At 40.4% G+C, this 16,503-nt stretch overlaps 2 protein-coding genes and 1 long non-coding RNA gene across 7 annotated transcripts in view; 2 read left to right on the plus strand and 1 right to left on the minus strand.

Annotated features, from left to right (window-relative positions):
• Positions 1-1,716: 1,716 nt before the first annotated feature.
• LOC114554656 (uncharacterized) lies at positions 1,717-15,082 on the minus strand. Of its 2 annotated transcripts, XR_003692449.1 has the most exons (4): positions 15,011-15,082; positions 14,568-14,660; positions 2,565-2,667; positions 1,717-1,978 (listed from the first exon to the last, which is right to left on the minus strand). It is a non-coding gene; the product is annotated as an uncharacterized LOC114554656 (long non-coding RNA). The 2 variants fall into 2 exon arrangements; XR_003692448.1 differs by lacking the exon at positions 15,011-15,082 and having other exon boundaries at positions 14,568-14,734.
• sp7 (Sp7 transcription factor) lies at positions 1,964-5,041 on the plus strand. Of its 2 annotated transcripts, none has more exons than XM_028576613.1 (2): positions 1,964-1,999; positions 3,579-5,041. In XM_028576613.1, the coding sequence occupies exons 1-2, from the start codon at positions 1,964-1,966 to the stop codon at positions 4,923-4,925; spliced, it is 1,383 nt and encodes a 460-aa protein (XP_028432414.1). In that variant the 3' UTR covers positions 4,926-5,041. The 2 variants fall into 2 exon arrangements, with proteins under 2 accessions (XP_028432414.1, XP_028432415.1); XM_028576614.1 differs by having other exon boundaries at positions 1,964-1,984.
• The window catches only part of tarbp2 (TAR (HIV) RNA binding protein 2), a 9,199-nt gene continuing 5,979 nt past the window's right edge, over positions 13,284-16,503 (plus strand). Inside the window, exons 1-2 of one of the 3 annotated variants that reach the window (XM_028576622.1) lie at positions 13,284-13,345; positions 16,370-16,503. The exon at positions 16,370-16,503 is cut by the window's right edge and continues 181 nt beyond it. In XM_028576622.1, coding sequence (XP_028432423.1) covers positions 16,380-16,503 — 124 coding nt within the window. In that variant the 5' untranslated portion in view covers positions 13,284-13,345; positions 16,370-16,379. Of the gene's footprint in view, positions 13,346-14,283; positions 14,545-15,168; positions 15,401-16,369 lie in introns of those variants that run through there. The other 2 variants (XM_028576621.1, XM_028576620.1) reach the window with 2 other exon arrangements.

The following is a 16,503-nucleotide window of genomic DNA, read 5'->3' on the forward strand; positions in this document are numbered from 1 at the left end:
CAGATAGAAAGATAGATCAGTTTCCCTCAGTTTGAGATTAGGTTTATAGGTTTATATGACTGCGAGCAAGCACAATCCTGTAGGGTGCAACAGTGTAAACTGCTGCATGTAGCAGCCTTTGTTCTTCTACTCTCACCGCTTCTGGAATAAGAAAATAAAGGGATGAAGGTCAGTTGGAGAGCAGACTGCCAAATATAGCCGCTGTGTTCATGTGAGGGCCAGACTCTCCAGAACGACAAGCCCAGCTCTGACCATGCCCTGTAATTGAGGAGAAAATAAGGACAGAAATTATATGTTTATTTTCGACAACAATTTTAATCTTCTGTGCTCTCCTTCAGAAAACGAGACGCCCACAAAAAGGCGCTGAGAATCTGTCTCACCCTAGACTGAAAGTTGAGTTTTTGACTTTGTCAACCAATAAATGAAATTCTAAAATGCCTTTTAAATAACAAACCTGACTTTTAAAATGTATCTTTAGTTTGTAAATGTTAAAAAGTTTAATAATAGAATATTAAATTAGATTACTTTAAACATATGAAATAAAAGCATATTTTTCTCACAAAATACAGATTTAATTTTTAGATTACTCTTTTTTAAATATTTTGTGTGTTCAGTTTGACACTGATGCTACACCATAAAGTTGTTCTGAAAATGAATGCATTCAAGACTACATTTATATGCTTGCTTGTTTACTGTATTGATATTTGATATATGTAAATGTATGCAATAACAAAATGTGTCAGACATAAAAAAGACTTTGGTGGGTTTGTGTAATTATTTTGTACTTTAAAAAAATAAAAGATAAATAATTATCTGAAATAGCCTATTTGATAAAGCTAAAGGTGTATAATGAATCGGTAGGGTTATGATTCTAGTCGTTATTTTAGTTTAACAAGCAAAAAGACCACTGCCATTAGCTTACATGGGGTTTGGGGATAAAATATGATAAGTCACCAAAATAAGACCAATTACATATTTTCATATTTTCCTCTTAAATATTTTCAACCAGACTCGATATTCAGTTATGACAGATAGTTATCTGGAAGATTCTGAAAAAAAAGAGCTTATATCTTTTACATTTTCAAACGTTCCTCTATCATTGTTTGCTCTTTTCATTAAATGTCTTGAGGAAACAATTCTTGCGGGTCTCCCCGGAATTCGCTGTTTGAATTCATTTTATTTGATGTGATAATCTCTTCTTTATTTTATTTAATGACATGATCCTTTCCTGCTTCGCTTGTCTCTGTAGTTCAGTCTCTTTAACCATCACAGTTAATGTCTAAAAAGGCAGTTAACTGCATTTAAGAATATTGGAAACAGAAAGAGGGTTGAAACCAGAATAATAAAATCTCGGATGGAAACCACAGACTCGGTCAGCTTAATTTTTTTTTTCTTCTATGTGGCGTAGGCCGAGGCTACATGTTCTTTTGTTATTCTTCCTCTCTCAGGAGGACACCGCGAGAGAGCTTTAGTGGGGTTTTCGCTTCTTATTTACAGTGCTTCTATAATAATGTTTCTAACAGCATGGATACAATTTACAACATGTCTAAATCTGCTATCCGGAAAGATAATTCTCCGTGAGATGATGTCTTTGCCCTCAGACTCCACTGGACTAATCCCAGTGGAAAAAATAATGCCAGTGAAACTGAAATAATGTCCACATGGTGATTGATGAGTAACCCATTCATGCATTTATCTTGAAAAATGATTCGACACTCTCCGTTTGGGGAGATGGGATGTCCTCTTTCTATCCACCAATCTCCGTCCAGCTTCCTCCATCTCTCGGTTTTTATTGCCTCTTAGCGAGTCTTCAAAGAGCCCATAGCCTGTAATTAGGGGGCGGGCTCCCCGTGCCTCAAAACACTTCCCCGCGGGAGTGCCCAACTTCTTCCAAACTGTCCCGGGACTCTGAGCTGCGCTTCTCCCGCTCCCCTCAGCTTCCTTAGGATTTTGTTTCTCAGGGATGGCTGCATCTATTCTGGAGGTAGGGAATGTAATTGTAAGTAGAGTTTTCTTCTTCTTTTTCTTGAATACAAACTCAAACTTTTGTGATGTGAATGCTGTTGTAATTCCAGCTAGAATTTATATTAAAGTCATGTAGTTGTAAGTTGAAATAAGGAAATCTACAGCAGTTTGGTTTGAAGGTATAGGCTATTTGAAGTCTGAAGAATAATGCATGACTGAATATAAATCTGTGACATAGGGGGATAATGAAAATATAATGTGCATTGAAGAATGAAGAAATATCTTACTGGTCTTACTGGTGGTGAGTTAAAGCAATTTAAGGGGGAGCTGCTTACTGAGTTTGACTCAGCACTGAACAACTTTATAACTCACATTTTAACCTCTGTTCATCTTTGCATTAGCCTAGTATTTACATTTCCTCTAGGCATAAGGAATTAACCCTATATCCAAGAGCAAATAGAAAAGTATAAAGATACTTTAACAACAAGTTATCTAACAAGGCCATGAGAAGCTGTACAGTTGTAGTGGATGGAGCAAAAAATAAAGACCACAGCAGGGATTGTAGGTGCTGTTAAAGTCTGCGATGAAACATAATTTACCTGAAAACTGGGCTGACCCTGGGGCTGGTTGGAAGAGAAGCAGATAACCACTAATCACCTCTGAATGGAGAGTCAGTTTGAATGGAAAGATCTTGGTCCACATCTTAAAGATATGATAATATTCTATTGTCACTCATTTAAAAGTTATAGGCTAGGATTAAAAAGAGATGTGCCTGGAAAGAAAAAGACAACTTCCCAACATTTATTTATTCCCCATAGGATTCTCACAATAGTCTTATATTGATACAACAGCAGGTAACTATCTATTTGAAGTACAATAACAATAGTAAACTCACCGTTACATATTGAAGAAACACAGCAAAGTTGTATAGAAATATTATAGGAATAGAAACAGTGGTTTTTCATTAGTTATATCTGTGTCTACAGTCTGATATGTTGTGCAATGGTGTTTAGTTGCCTGCCACATGGAAAAGGAAATTCCTGTGTGAAAAAATTCTGATTAAAATTTCACAAATTGACAATCAACATGATGACAAACATGACACAATGGCACATAAAAATCTATAAGAAAATTAAACAGAACAATAGTGAGACCATTGCACCATTAGCTTGTCTAAATCTTCAATTCCACAGTGACCAACAGAGGGAAAAAACATCTTTGACAAGCTATCTGTATCCGTTATAATTGAGAAACAGTTACAGTTAGCACATATACATGATACATGATCACACAATGTTTGTTCATGTATGTTGGAGACCGTGAAGGCAGGTGGAAAAAGTTTAAAGCAAACATGAATGCAGAATTAAGAATAGCTTGTAAAAAGTGTTAAAAGGGAATTCCTTCTTTGCTGAGAGAGCAGAACCTTTCACAAGCATAAACATTCACTGCTTGAAATTGCCCTGACCACTTTGAAAACAGAGAGAGCAGGAAAAACCAGCGGTGGCAGTCTGACATAAGTTTTTTATTAGAGTTGACACTGACAGAAGCAGCAGCAGCAGCAAGCAGCCATTTCCTGCAGACAATCATTTTCTCCCTTGTCTCCTCCTTCACAGGAAGATGCACGCTATGGCTCCAGTCCTCTGGCTATGTTAACTGCTACCTGTAACAAGTTTGGCAGCACAAGCCCCATCAGGGATTCGGCTACACCCGGTAAGATCAGCAACGCTACTCCAGTCAAGAAGCCTTACATCATGACCTCTGACCTTCAGACAGCAAAGAACGGGCGGACCGCAGACGGCAGTGGCCTGGCAGACTCCTACACTGGCTCCTTCACCACAGCTGGAGGAGGAGGAGGTGGCGGGCTGCTTACCCCCACTGGAAGCCCCCCTCCTTCAGCCGGAGGCTACACTACAGAATATAACCCCTTCTCCCACTCCTTCCAAACCTCCATCTCCCAGGATCCGTCTCTTTTAGTGTCCAAGGCCCACGCCACGGCCGACTGCCTCACCAGTGTCTATACCTCGCTGGATATGACACACCCCTATGGCTCCTGGTATAAAGCTGGTATCCACCCTGGCATTACTGCTGCTCCAGCTAATGCCACGTCCTCCTGGTGGGATGTCCACCCCAACTCCAACTGGCTGTCATCAACTCAGCCCCAGGCGGACGGAGGTCTCCAGGCCTCCCTGCAGCCTGTGGCACCCCAGGCCTCTCTAAGCCCACAGCTGCCCAGTTACAGCACCGACTTTACACCACTCAACCCAGCTCCTTACCCTTCTGTGGGACTGGGCTCCTCCTCACACCTTCTCCAGCCCTCTCAGCACATGCTGCCCCAGGACATGTACAAGCCCAAGCCTGTGCAAAGTGCAGGGCTGATTGAGAGTCCCATGGGCCTAAAGCCTGCTAGGGGATCAGGAGGCTACGGAGGGGGTGCACCCACCAGGTCCTCATGTGACTGCCCCAACTGCCAGGAGCTGGAGAGGCTGGGGGCCTCGGCTGCATCCCTGAGGAAGAAGCCGGTCCACAGCTGCCACATCCCAGGCTGTGGGAAAGTCTACGGCAAGGCTTCCCACCTCAAAGCCCACCTGCGCTGGCACACTGGCGAGCGGCCCTTTGTTTGCAACTGGCTGTTCTGCGGGAAGCGTTTCACCCGCTCGGACGAACTGGAGAGGCACGTGCGCACCCACACGCGGGAGAAGAAGTTCACCTGTCTACTGTGCAACAAGCGCTTCACGCGCAGCGACCACCTCTCCAAGCACCAGAAGACCCATGCGGATTCTGCAATACAGGGCAAAGCTGTAGCTGTGGAGGGAGAGACAGATCCACGGAGTGAGGAGACCACAGAGCTCAACACCAGCGCTGTACCCACCAATCCTGTCGCTGACCAAATCACCAACGGAGATGAGAAGACTGGCACACCTAATGGAGTTGAGAACACCAGTGGACTGTTGGAGATCTGACTTCATTAAGTCCTCTATCCAGTACTATGTGAGACATGGTGGGTGTTTTATGGTGGAAAAAAATCAATCACCTTTTACATTAAAAAGACAGTATTTTGTTTCCAGACATGCAAAGGATATCAGACCACGTTTAAAAAGACTTGTAATGATAAATGACTGAGCATGTTGCAGGTATCACTTCATTTTCTCTGGACCACACACACACACACACACACACACACACACACACACACATGAGCAAGCTGCAAACATACACCAATGCACAAATGTATGCAGGCAGACACAAATACACACATACATATAAGAAACCAAGCCATGATGTACATGGAAACAAAGAAAACATGTATATGTGCACATACAAAAGCACAGAAATAACTATGAGCAAATGTGCAAGAAAATAATGCATATATACATGCACACACACACACACACACACACACACACACACACACACACACACACACACACACACACACACACACAAGTAAACACTCATGCACACATTTTTCTGCCTTTCAAATGAGACAAACCACTGGGGAAATTTAATCTGCAAAAGCAGAAGGAAAAGAGCTCTGAAGCCGCAAAAGGAAAGTAGTTTTAGAAGGAGACTTATGGTTAGGATGATGGAGTTGATGGAGCATTGCATGTCTAGAGAAAAATCTGATTCACAGCTGTACTTTGATACTTATTCATTATTCTTAAAACAATCAATGGTCTTACTTACTGCTTCTTGTTGCCAAAGACATTTTGGAGTAAAATGTTTTGCATTTCATTTTTGTTTGCATCTTACTATGTCTAATTTAATTTCATATTTACATAAATAATCTAATTTATGTCTTAAATTATACACATGGAAGATTATCTTGCACCCTGCAGGATATACAGTATAATGCCTGAATTAATGCAAGATGGTTGAAGCTGGCCAAAAAGAAAATAAAATGCATTAAAGACTTTTTTTTCCTTATTTATTAGTTATAACGTGGAGTTTGGGGCTGTGTTTTTAAAGATTTATTTATAGATCTTGAAGTTAGATGTGCGTGTAAACTATTTCTATATAATCTCTCAATTGTGAAATCTTCCACACCTGGCAAAGTAATGATTAATAAGGGTTCATCCTTGTTTGTACATACTATATATTTACAACAATATATAGATATTGTTAGGTGTGTTATTTTTCTACTTTTTTATGTATTTTCTATATTTTGTGTAACTTTCCACGATGAAAAAGACCTCTATGTTGCATCAGTATTAAGAAACATATACATAAGAGCTTAATTTGTTATTCATAATTTTGATCATCATAGAATTGAATTACCACTGTTTGCTGACTTGTTGTGAAATGAGTGTATAAGATATTGTAAATAGTCATCAAGCATTAAACCACGTAAAGGTGAACATTGTAAAAGTTGTGGTGTGGAATCATGACAATTTTGGTGCTTTCAAAAGTAAAGACATTTCAAAGGCATCTTCTCCGCTGGAGTTATTCCAACCCAGTCTCATGGCAGTTTGTGAAATGTCCACGTAATTTAATCTACTGATTTGTGTACACGGACACGTTTATCTTGTTTTTTTTGTGACGGTCAGCACGTTTTTTAAACTAATGTATTTCAATGGGAAGCATCTTTTGTGATCACAGCACGATTCTTTCTGCCACTTGGGTTGCAGCAGAGAAGCTGTATACAGCTTTGCAATTATTGGTATTTTTAGCCCAATGACCACTGTTTTAATCAACATTTATTCACAAGATCTTATCATGGTTTATATCACACGTGTGAAAATCAAGGCAGGCAGGCAAATCCGGCCCTTTGCTAATTTTGATCCAGCCCCTATATACATTTAGGTTCACAATACATTTTGGCCCAAATACTTTTTGTCACTTTTTTTTTCGACATCTTTTACGCTTTTTGCAACGTTTTTGGCATTTTCTTCGTCATTTTTGTCGACCAAACTGTAAGTGAGAAGACTATATGAAACATGCAATAATACAGTCAAAGATATTTGACTTTTCCCATGACATAAAAGCAATAAACTATTTCTGGCCCTTGATGTGATTCTCATTTTCTAGTGTGGCCCTTAGGGAAGTTGATGATGTATTTCTTTTAATGTTATTATTCTAGTTAGTCTTATTACCAGGGAAGCTGGATTGCTTTGTTGTTTATTGATATTTTTAAAAACTATAACGCTATCTATCAACATTTATTTAGATGTTATCATGGTATTAATTTCTTTATTTTAATAATATTATTTCGGTCTTATTGCCGTCGAAATATTACAGCATGCTGTAAGACAGAACACTACAATATGATCCGAGCGGGGCGCATGCAAAGCCCATATCCAACAATGCAATGCGGGCATTCAGAGAATCGGACGGCGATCAGCGGGTCTTTAACACTAGTATCGCTTCAATGTACATATTTAATCAGTGGTTTTGTCACCAACACATTGCTCAGTTTTATTCCAGTAAATTATGCACCGTAATAATGTTTAAAAAAATATTATATATATTATATATACTCCAGAAGTTCTGTGTTCTGCATAAAACTTCTTGTGAAAGGTGTTTCACGTAGAAAATTAAAAGCAGTCGCTCCTTGAGCATGAAGCTCCCTCCTCCGCACCTCAGCCCCTCCTATCCTCACTCACTGTCATTCTTTTCATATCTTACTATATTTCCACCTCACCGTGGCCAACCAAATACTTTCATTATCTTTTGCAGCACAAACAAAGCCGTCCACTGAAGTGAAGTCTTAACTCCACACAATGACCCCCTTTCAGACAGCCACTGTAGTTACACTCAAGACAATTACTCCACTCTCCAGCTTGAGAGGGGTAATTACTGAGAGCGATGCTCCAGCAGAGTCAGGACAGAGGAGAAGAGGGGATTAGGACAGAGGAGCTGTGGTTGTATTGTTTATTGAGGGAGGCGGTCAAACAAAGGACCCCAATTAAGGCAGGATGCAGGACGAAAGACGTGATGTGGAGATAAGAATGCAGAGGAGAAGCTGAGCTGACCATCAAGTATATTTAAGTTTGTCAGAAATCTCCAATTTGAGACTGTGCTGCCACTGTAGATGACATTAAAGTTGAAAAGTTAAAGTGGAACTTGGTGGGTCTTTCTGTCCAGTCAGGTCATTCAGGTTATATTGCAAACTAATACAAATCCTTGAGGTGGGTGGACTGCCCACTTTGCATTAAAAGAGCAATAGCATCTGGAAAAACTAAATAAAGCAGATGTGTTGTGTATAGTATAATAGTGCCAGATAAATAATTATTAAAAGAGTGAATCTTTATATGTTATTAACCAAAGTGGTTTACAGGTGATGGTTAAAATAGCATGTAACACAATTTCAGAAATATGTATTAAATATCTATTTTTTTCAAAAAAAAGTAAAGAGTTTCATCACAGTTGTGAAGATTTGTACAGCTGTAACCCCCCTGAAGCTACTGACTCTCCTGTTGAAACATTTACACTTCCCAGGCTGCATGGTTCCAATTTAGGGCTTCTAATGAGCTGTAGTTGAGGTCAATTTATATAAAACGTCCCGGGGCCGACTCTGTCATCAGGGACCGACATGTTTATGGTGGTCTGAAGTGGGCGCATGGTCGAGTCCACAACATAAAAGGCAAAAGGAGGGTGGGGGGGGGGGGTAGGGTGTGTCAGGCCAGCGAGTGAGGGTGGGGGGTTAAGAAGATGGTCAGTGGCTTTAAAAACCTCTGCTGCTACTGGTATTTTCTGCCTTTTTAAAATACACTCCCTCAGCAACGGTGGTGGCATACTGTAGCCTTAACTTTATTTTTACTTCTTTTATTTAGAAAGCCAGGAAACATTAAGTGTTGCTTCAAATAAGGTCATAAAAAGAAAAATATACATGCAGTCAGTGACACATAGGGTCAAAAGAAGAAGCTGGACAATCTGTTCCATATGGTTTGATCACTCGTGCCCCTGTACTCCATTTACAGAAAGAAATCACTGCAATTCACAGACTTGTTGGACTAAAAAGGTTGTTCCAGACACACCAGTTAAAGCCATCACACAGCCCATTTCTGACTTAACTAACACGAAGGAGCAATTTTAAAACATTTACTAAAGCAATGTTTAGTTTAGCCATAAGACTTGATGAGTTACATAAACTCCATGAATTACTCCAGGGACTTTCTGTGATTCCAGCTGTTCCAAATGAGAGAACAACTCATCATGATGTGTTGAAGAAAATGCTAATGAATCTCCATTTCCCGTTATTATCTGGTCCAAACTGAATAGTCAAGTAAAACAATGGGACTGTGCTCTGACACAGCCACAGGCACGGGGAGTGTAGGGCTGGGGGGGGCAGGACAAAAGCACAGGTGTTTGCAGGTGTGACTGGGTCTCTGTGGCAGAGCGGGGGGAGAAAGGGAAAAGAATGTCAGCACGCCCAGAGGCTCAGCAGTCAGGCCATAAGTAAAAACAAGATAAGGCTTTTTTTGTTAAGGGGAAAGGTCAACTGACCTGAATGAACCATAACATGACCTGAAGTGAAGGAGAGGTCAGTCTAAAAACGGGTGGAAGAGGAAAACACAACAGATAAGAGAGGTTAAGAGGTAAAAAGGTCAGGCTATCATATAGATGTACTTTGTCTACTTTGCTTATCACTTTTAGCCATCATTTACACTAAAGAAACCAGAATCAGAAAAGTGTGTATTGCCAAGTAAGGAATTTGCTTTGGTGGGCTAACAGCAACCATGTTACAGAAAAGTACAATAGATGTGCCTCAGTGATTAAATGCTTTTCTTCATGTATGCAGTAAACTCGGTATGATTTTGAGTCCAGCTGATGCAACAATCTTGTATCTTTCAGCACTGCTTCCTATCTCTCCTCGCCGAGTCATTATTACACTGGTGATGGAGGTTAGACCACCCTCTCACTTTTGACAGAACAAACAGCAGTCTGTGTGGCTTGCATCATCAAACTTGGAGTGCTTTTCATATTTCCAACTCTAATCATACAATGTCACGGCCCTTTCTAGCCCAGAACTGCCTTTAAAGTTTAAAAGGAGTCCTCCCTCACTGCCCGATGCTCCAAATGCGGCACTAAATGAGGCCATTTTGTTTATAGGAACTGTGGGAGGGTTGTGGGTGACTCTGTGCCCCTTTAAAAAGATAATATGCTTCCCATTTAATGGCCTCCGGATGACAAATTGCTTCCAGGGGAAAATTAAGTTAAGAAAATTGCATGTGTGACACGAAAAGACATATCCACTCTACTTAAGATGTTTGACATCCATAATTCAATTATACGCAGCAGTAGGTGCAGTGATCACAAGTATTTCTCATCATACATTAATGCAAATTTAATAATTGTGACAAAATTATAATTTTTTTCAGATTTAAGGTACTTTAAGGATATCTATGGTGAGAGCACATGCAGTAAAACTGGCATGGTTCACTTAATTTTGACCACAATGAAACATTTTTTTTCATTGACAAGAGGAACAGCCCTATATCTCTTGGCTGTAAAAACACTTGATGGCCAATTATAACCTAATGCCCTTACAAATATCTATAGCACCATTAAACTGTTCTTTCCTTTTGAAAATGCTTACTATCTTGATGGTATGATGGTATTCTGAGTGATATACAGCCCAAACCACTCTTGTTTGCTTTTTTCAAGCTACTAAATACCTTTGAACATTTTAAGTGAAGGGATTTAAGAGAGACAGTGCAGAAAAGGAGTGGTAGATTTGCAAAAACACAAAACGCTCAGGAGAAAAGGTATAGAGAAAAGACAATCAGATAGACCTGCCACTAAAAGTACAGCGGTAAGTGAGAAAAGAGAAGGCGACCAAACAACTAATTAATCTGGATTTGGACGAACTAAAGAAGGAAAAATTCAGGGAGGAAGGAGGGAGGAGAGAGAGACAGTAAGACAGACAGAGAGAGAGAGAGAGAGAGAGAAAAAGAGAGAGAGAGAGAGAGAGAGAGAGAGAGAGAGAGAGAGAGAGAGAGAGAGAGAGAGAGAAAGAGTCAAAATGCAGAAAGAGAACTGAGTGATTTGGGTTGGAACCAGGAGCAGGGAGCCAGGGTTGGCAGGGTTTTGGTGGAGGAGTGTGGTGGTTCAGAAGTCCTCCAGCGCGAGGCGCCAGTGTGTCCGGCGGGGGCCCTGACCATGAGCTGCCTCACCCCCCCAGAGCCATGGCCACAAACCCCCTCTCCCCCTTCACCACCAGCACCGCCACCCATCCAACCCAAAACCCACTGGCAGTCAGCGCTTCACTGAAGCTGCTGCTGCTGCTGCATGTTTATTTAATATTCTGAAGAAATTGAAATATCTTTGTGGGTTAACACACATACATACACAATTACATATCACTCACCCTCACACACACACACACACACACACACACACATTCACACACATTCCCACCACAATATATATATATATACACATATATATATTTATATAAATAAAGTAGAGTAATAACGTTCTCTTGATCTGTGGCCAAGAATAGAGTTAGAGAAAATCTTTGTCAAATGGTGTTTTCAGAAGCGTAGAGGGAGGAGCGTGAATGCCTGACACGGCATGTTGCCTGAGCAGGCAGCATGTCTCAGACTGACTCACACAGAGGAGAGAGAGCATTAGCAAAGTGTTTGACAAACAATAAATAGTTCACATGTGACAGGAACACTAACTGTGAAAAGTAAACAAGGCCAGACATTTAAATGTCGGTTCCATCATACATGGATAGTGTTAATTCTATAAAAAAAAATTAAAAAAGCATTTCACATGCCGGAGTGTGTTGTCTGTGAATGGGAACATACATGTATGAGGTGTTAGTGGAGTGCTAAATGAATGAATGTGCATGCCAGTCTTTTTCTGTGTGCGTGTATTCACGCATGGGTGCACACATCCATAATGAGGCTCTGATCATTGCAAAGCAATTCCTTCAGACAGAAATCCTTTAAACAGCCTCGGTTTTTGGGCTTCATGCTATCCCCCTTCTGTCTCCTCTCTCCTCAACAGCCACCAACCACTGCTGCTGCCAAAAATAACACAGGAGCGCCACTCGAACCCGCGCCTCACCACGGCACAGCTTGGCCACAAGAGAGGGATCAAAACACACACAAAAAAGGAAACACATCATATTGTGGAAGGAGGGAAAAAGAGCATTCGTACAGCTCCATGCTTGAAGATATCTACGGATGATTTTGGCAAGCATGGGAACCACACATATTAATCCACCATGCCAAGACAGGAAAAAGGAAAGTGTTTTTGTGGATGTGTGTGTCAATGTGTGCATACATTTTGGATGTACTGTATCTGCTAAGAGGGTATTCATTTCTGATCTCATTCAGTCAGTTATTCAACCACAAGTTCAATAAAAACATTTATGCTATCACAATAAATTTGGACTTTTAACTGACAAATGAAGGCCCAGCGAACAGGCAAATTAACGCTGAAATTATGAAAAATGAGTAGGAGGGGTATAAGCTGGTCACAGATAAATCATGGAACTTTGATTGTAGGTTTGGGAGTTCAAACGGGAGACAACTTTACTCATCGTCATGGCCAGTTCACTTTGTGTTGCACTTGGCAAAATGTGCTTATCCACACTTACACACTGATGCCAGTGAATGAAGCCATCAGAATCTAAGCTCTACTTCAATGGTGGCCAGCAGGGGTTTACGAGCAAACCATCATGGGATTAATTGTCGAGACACAGAAATAAAGGAAGTGGTGGAAAGGTGGAAAATGTACTGATATATTTTATGGAAGTGCTGCTATATCGGTTGGCCAGAAGGTTCTGAACTTGTGGGTCCAAAGGATTTTAAAGTGATGGTTCGGAGTAATTTACCCTAGGGTCCTTTGACCTCGAGCCAAACACCCCCCCAGAAGCTTTTTTCACCTGGGGCTAACATTGGGCGAGTTAGGTACAGTAGCGTTAGCAGCTGAATAGCTTAGCGCAGGGGCTAATGGACCCACGTTTGTATCTCGTAAATGACTCCACTAATAATGCCCGAAATGATACCAAACTTCTACACTAGTACAAATAGGTTATGCACTCATAAAACGATGGATTGGAAAGTTTGTAAGTACACCAGAAGTTTATGAACACTTGCCTGCTCTCTTCTGCGTTCTGCTCTCTGTTGCTGCTGTTGCTGCTGCTGCTGCTACCTGCAGTTAGACGAGTGCTTAGGGCCGTCTACAAATTACTACACCGAAAAGAGATACAAAAATATTTATTAATTTAATGATTAAATAAGGTAATGTCTCCAAACTTACCTCAATTATTACTTGTCTCCTGCTAGTTATATTACAGCACCTACTTTAAAAAATAAGTTAAATTAAAAAATATTTTTGTTGCATCTCTTTTCAGTGTTGTAATATGTAGACATCCCTAAGCACTCCTCTCACAGCAGCAACAACAGCAGAGAGCAGAAGCCAGCAGGCAAGTGTTATTTACATAAACTTCTGGTGTACTTACAAACTTTCCAATCCATCGTTTTATGAGTGCATAACCTATATATACTAGTGTAGACCTTTGGTATCATTTCGGGCATTATTAGTAGGGTCATTTAAGAGATACAAACGTGGGTCCATTAGCCCCTGCGCTAAGCTATTCAGCGGCTAACGCTACTCTACGCTAACTCGCCCAATGTTAGACCCAGGTGAAAAAAGCTTCTAGGGGGGGGTGTTTGGCTCAAGCTCATGGTGCAAAGGACCCTAGGGTAAATTACTCCGAACCATCACTTTAAGGGTCTGCATGACTCCTCTGGGTATTCACCAAAGCAAAGGGATCCAAAATGAGCAAAGAAACTCCTCCAAGATTAGAGTTGACTTTTTTTCATAAAACATTACTCAAACCGATCGATTATCATAATAGTTTATGATTAATTTGATAGTTGACAACTAATCGATTCATCTTTGCAGATCTGCCCTCCACACACCCACTAATTGGTCAAGTTTAGTCATGCCATGTCGGCCTATTGTACCTTCAACAAATTCTTACTTATTTCATTGTGTTGTATTTTGTTTTTGCACCACGTTGACTTGTAGGTTACTTATAATTAAACCTGGAGCTTTCCATTTGTTTGTTTTTTTGCACTTTTGATAACCTGATTTTATTTAATTGTTTTGTAATAATCTTGATTTAGTTTCCCATGTAAAACCCCTTGTACCTTGCTTTTGAAAGGTGCTGTATACATTGAGTTTGTTAGTATAGAGATGATTATCTTTTTACGTATTTTTATTTTATTTTTTGTATTATTATTTTTTTAAGCTTAGGGATGGTCAGTCTACCAAACTAGTGACATTTCCTGTGTTTCCGTGTTGGTCCATAGTGGAGATGACAGGTGCCAGGCAACCCAAGGCCCCAAAGTACTAACAAAGCACCGACCGAGAGGCTTGTCAGATGGGCAGATTAGTGACTGACTGTCGCCCTCTTCTGCTTCCTTTTGGTCAAAACAATTATTGCACTGAGAGCCAGAATGCAAAGCTGTCGAGCCAAACAAATGCTCTTTCATTGCGATAGTTAAGAGGACCGTCCAGTCCAGCTAGCTACATACGCAGAAAACATTTTAAATGATAGGATAATGAGTTGCTCACACGCAGAACAAAACGAGGCAGAAACAACTAACTTTTACACAGGTACAGTTGATACTGGCACTTACTTGACAAGTTCAATTTTCTGGTACTTTTTCATCCAATGCAGTTTTCTTGAAAGCTGCAGTTTAAAGATTTCAGCTAGCTTGGGGGCTAACTAGCTGCAAAAAATAACGTTACACTCATAAATTACGTTTGTTTTGTTTTAAACTCAACAGTTCCTGCACTGACGTTAATATCATAAAACTGTGAAGGGGGTCATTTACCAACATAAGTTTTCTTTTGGTACTGTCTTACGTTACGTTAATACGTTCATTATACTGTAAACAAATACAAAATGAAATATATTATAGCTTTAATGTTAGCTAGCTACGTTAGTTCTGGGTTCTTTTAAATGGGCGACTTCTACTTGTGATGGATTTTTTTCCACCACTGCAAACTAAATTCTCCAGTCTGTTTAGTGTAAGTTACCATCCACCTGTTTCTGTTGTGATGAAACCGATATTTGTACCTTTGTATCCTAGCTTCGCACACTTTCCATTTAAAACTCGCTACTACATGCGAGCAAAAACGGTGTTTTCCGGTGTTCAAAACGAACTAGCTCAAAAGCGTCCACTGACCAATGAGAATTCGAGTTTCGCGGGACTGCCTCGTACGTCATATCTGTGCTCCAACAGGACCCCGCTGCATTCTGTTGGAGCGGGCGGAGGGGTCTTCGTCTTCTCTTAACATATCGTTGCCTCAGCATCTGTCTGGGAAATACCGTCTAATTAATGCAAGTGTCTGTTTTGGTGGGGGGGGGGATTAACCATCCGATAGCGATCGGCTCTGTCTGCGTGAAATAGGGAATGAACGACGAGACAGCATCGGACAGCTGGAAGAGAAACTCCGGGTGCTCCAGGTGTGACGCTGCACAGAAGCTAAACTAGCATAGCATCGTGGCTAGCAGCAGTGGCTATTTTATTAATAGATTTTCTAAGTGCCTGCTACAACAAAGCTACTGGTTTTATATCTGGCTAACACACCAACATTTCATTAATATAAACTTAAGTCCGCTAGTTTCAGAATAAGGTGCCGGAGATGTGTGATAAAGAGATCTTGTTGACAATCTGAGTGTGCTGTCATTGATTTAACTTTTATGAAGAAATGCCTGACCCATGACAAAGCAGAGAAGTGCTTGTTATTAAGCCTACCCTTATTGTTAAAGTAATAGGAACACACGTCCACAATACAATTCAAAAGCACCACAAATTGCAGCCTTCAAAATGACCATATAGTTCAATCAACACCTCACAAAAACTAGACTGAACATTATAACCCTCATGAATGTAGTATTTATTACAGAACTGTTGTATTACACTGCATGAGATTCAGCTACAATAACTGCACATACTTATACCATTGCATTCTCTCGCAGTGCATGTGAACGTGTTAACATGGCAAGTTTTTCCATATTTTCCTTTAAACTTAAGCTTTTTCTTTAAATTAAATAATCATGCTTGCAAAGTTATGATCAGTACGACCTCATCTAAAATTTGTCCTCATGACATGTAGACATGATGATGTTTTTGATTTCATTTGCTTACGTTTTTTGAGTTGAGCTGCTGGGATTTCTGTTGCCACAATATAAAGGAGGTGAAGGGAATTTTAGTTTATGGTTACTTCCACAGTGATTTTTAAAGATTTGAGTAAGCTGAATGGTGTTTCTGGATAGACTGCACCGTTAATGCATTTTGAAAATGAATTGTTGTTTCTGAATTAAATGATCATGCTATAAAATGTTTTTCTGAGAGATATTAATGACACAATTTTCTAAAGTCAATCAACAGTTGCTCAACAGTCCTCATGCTGGGTCCTTCTTTTTTTTTAGTATTGAGCAAATGCTGGCTGTGAATCCCGGAAAGACGCCCATCAGTCTGCTGCAGGAGTATGGAACGCGGATAGGCAAGACCCCAGTGTATGACCTGCTGAAGGCCGAGGGACAGGCCCACCAGCCCAACTTCA

This window comes from Perca flavescens, chromosome 4 (genome assembly GCF_004354835.1).
Source record: "Perca flavescens isolate YP-PL-M2 chromosome 4, PFLA_1.0, whole genome shotgun sequence".
Taxonomy (NCBI): domain Eukaryota; kingdom Metazoa; phylum Chordata; class Actinopteri; order Perciformes; family Percidae; genus Perca; species Perca flavescens.

Excerpts from the sequence above, each read along its gene's own strand:
- sp7 (XM_028576613.1), top strand. The coding sequence starts at position 1,964 with ATGGCTGCATCTATTCTGGAGGTAGGGAATGTAATT. Across the intron at positions 2,000-3,578 it reads TGGAGGTAGGGAATGTAATT|GAAGATGCACGCTATGGCTC; the intron begins GTAAGTAGAGTT and ends CCTCCTTCACAG.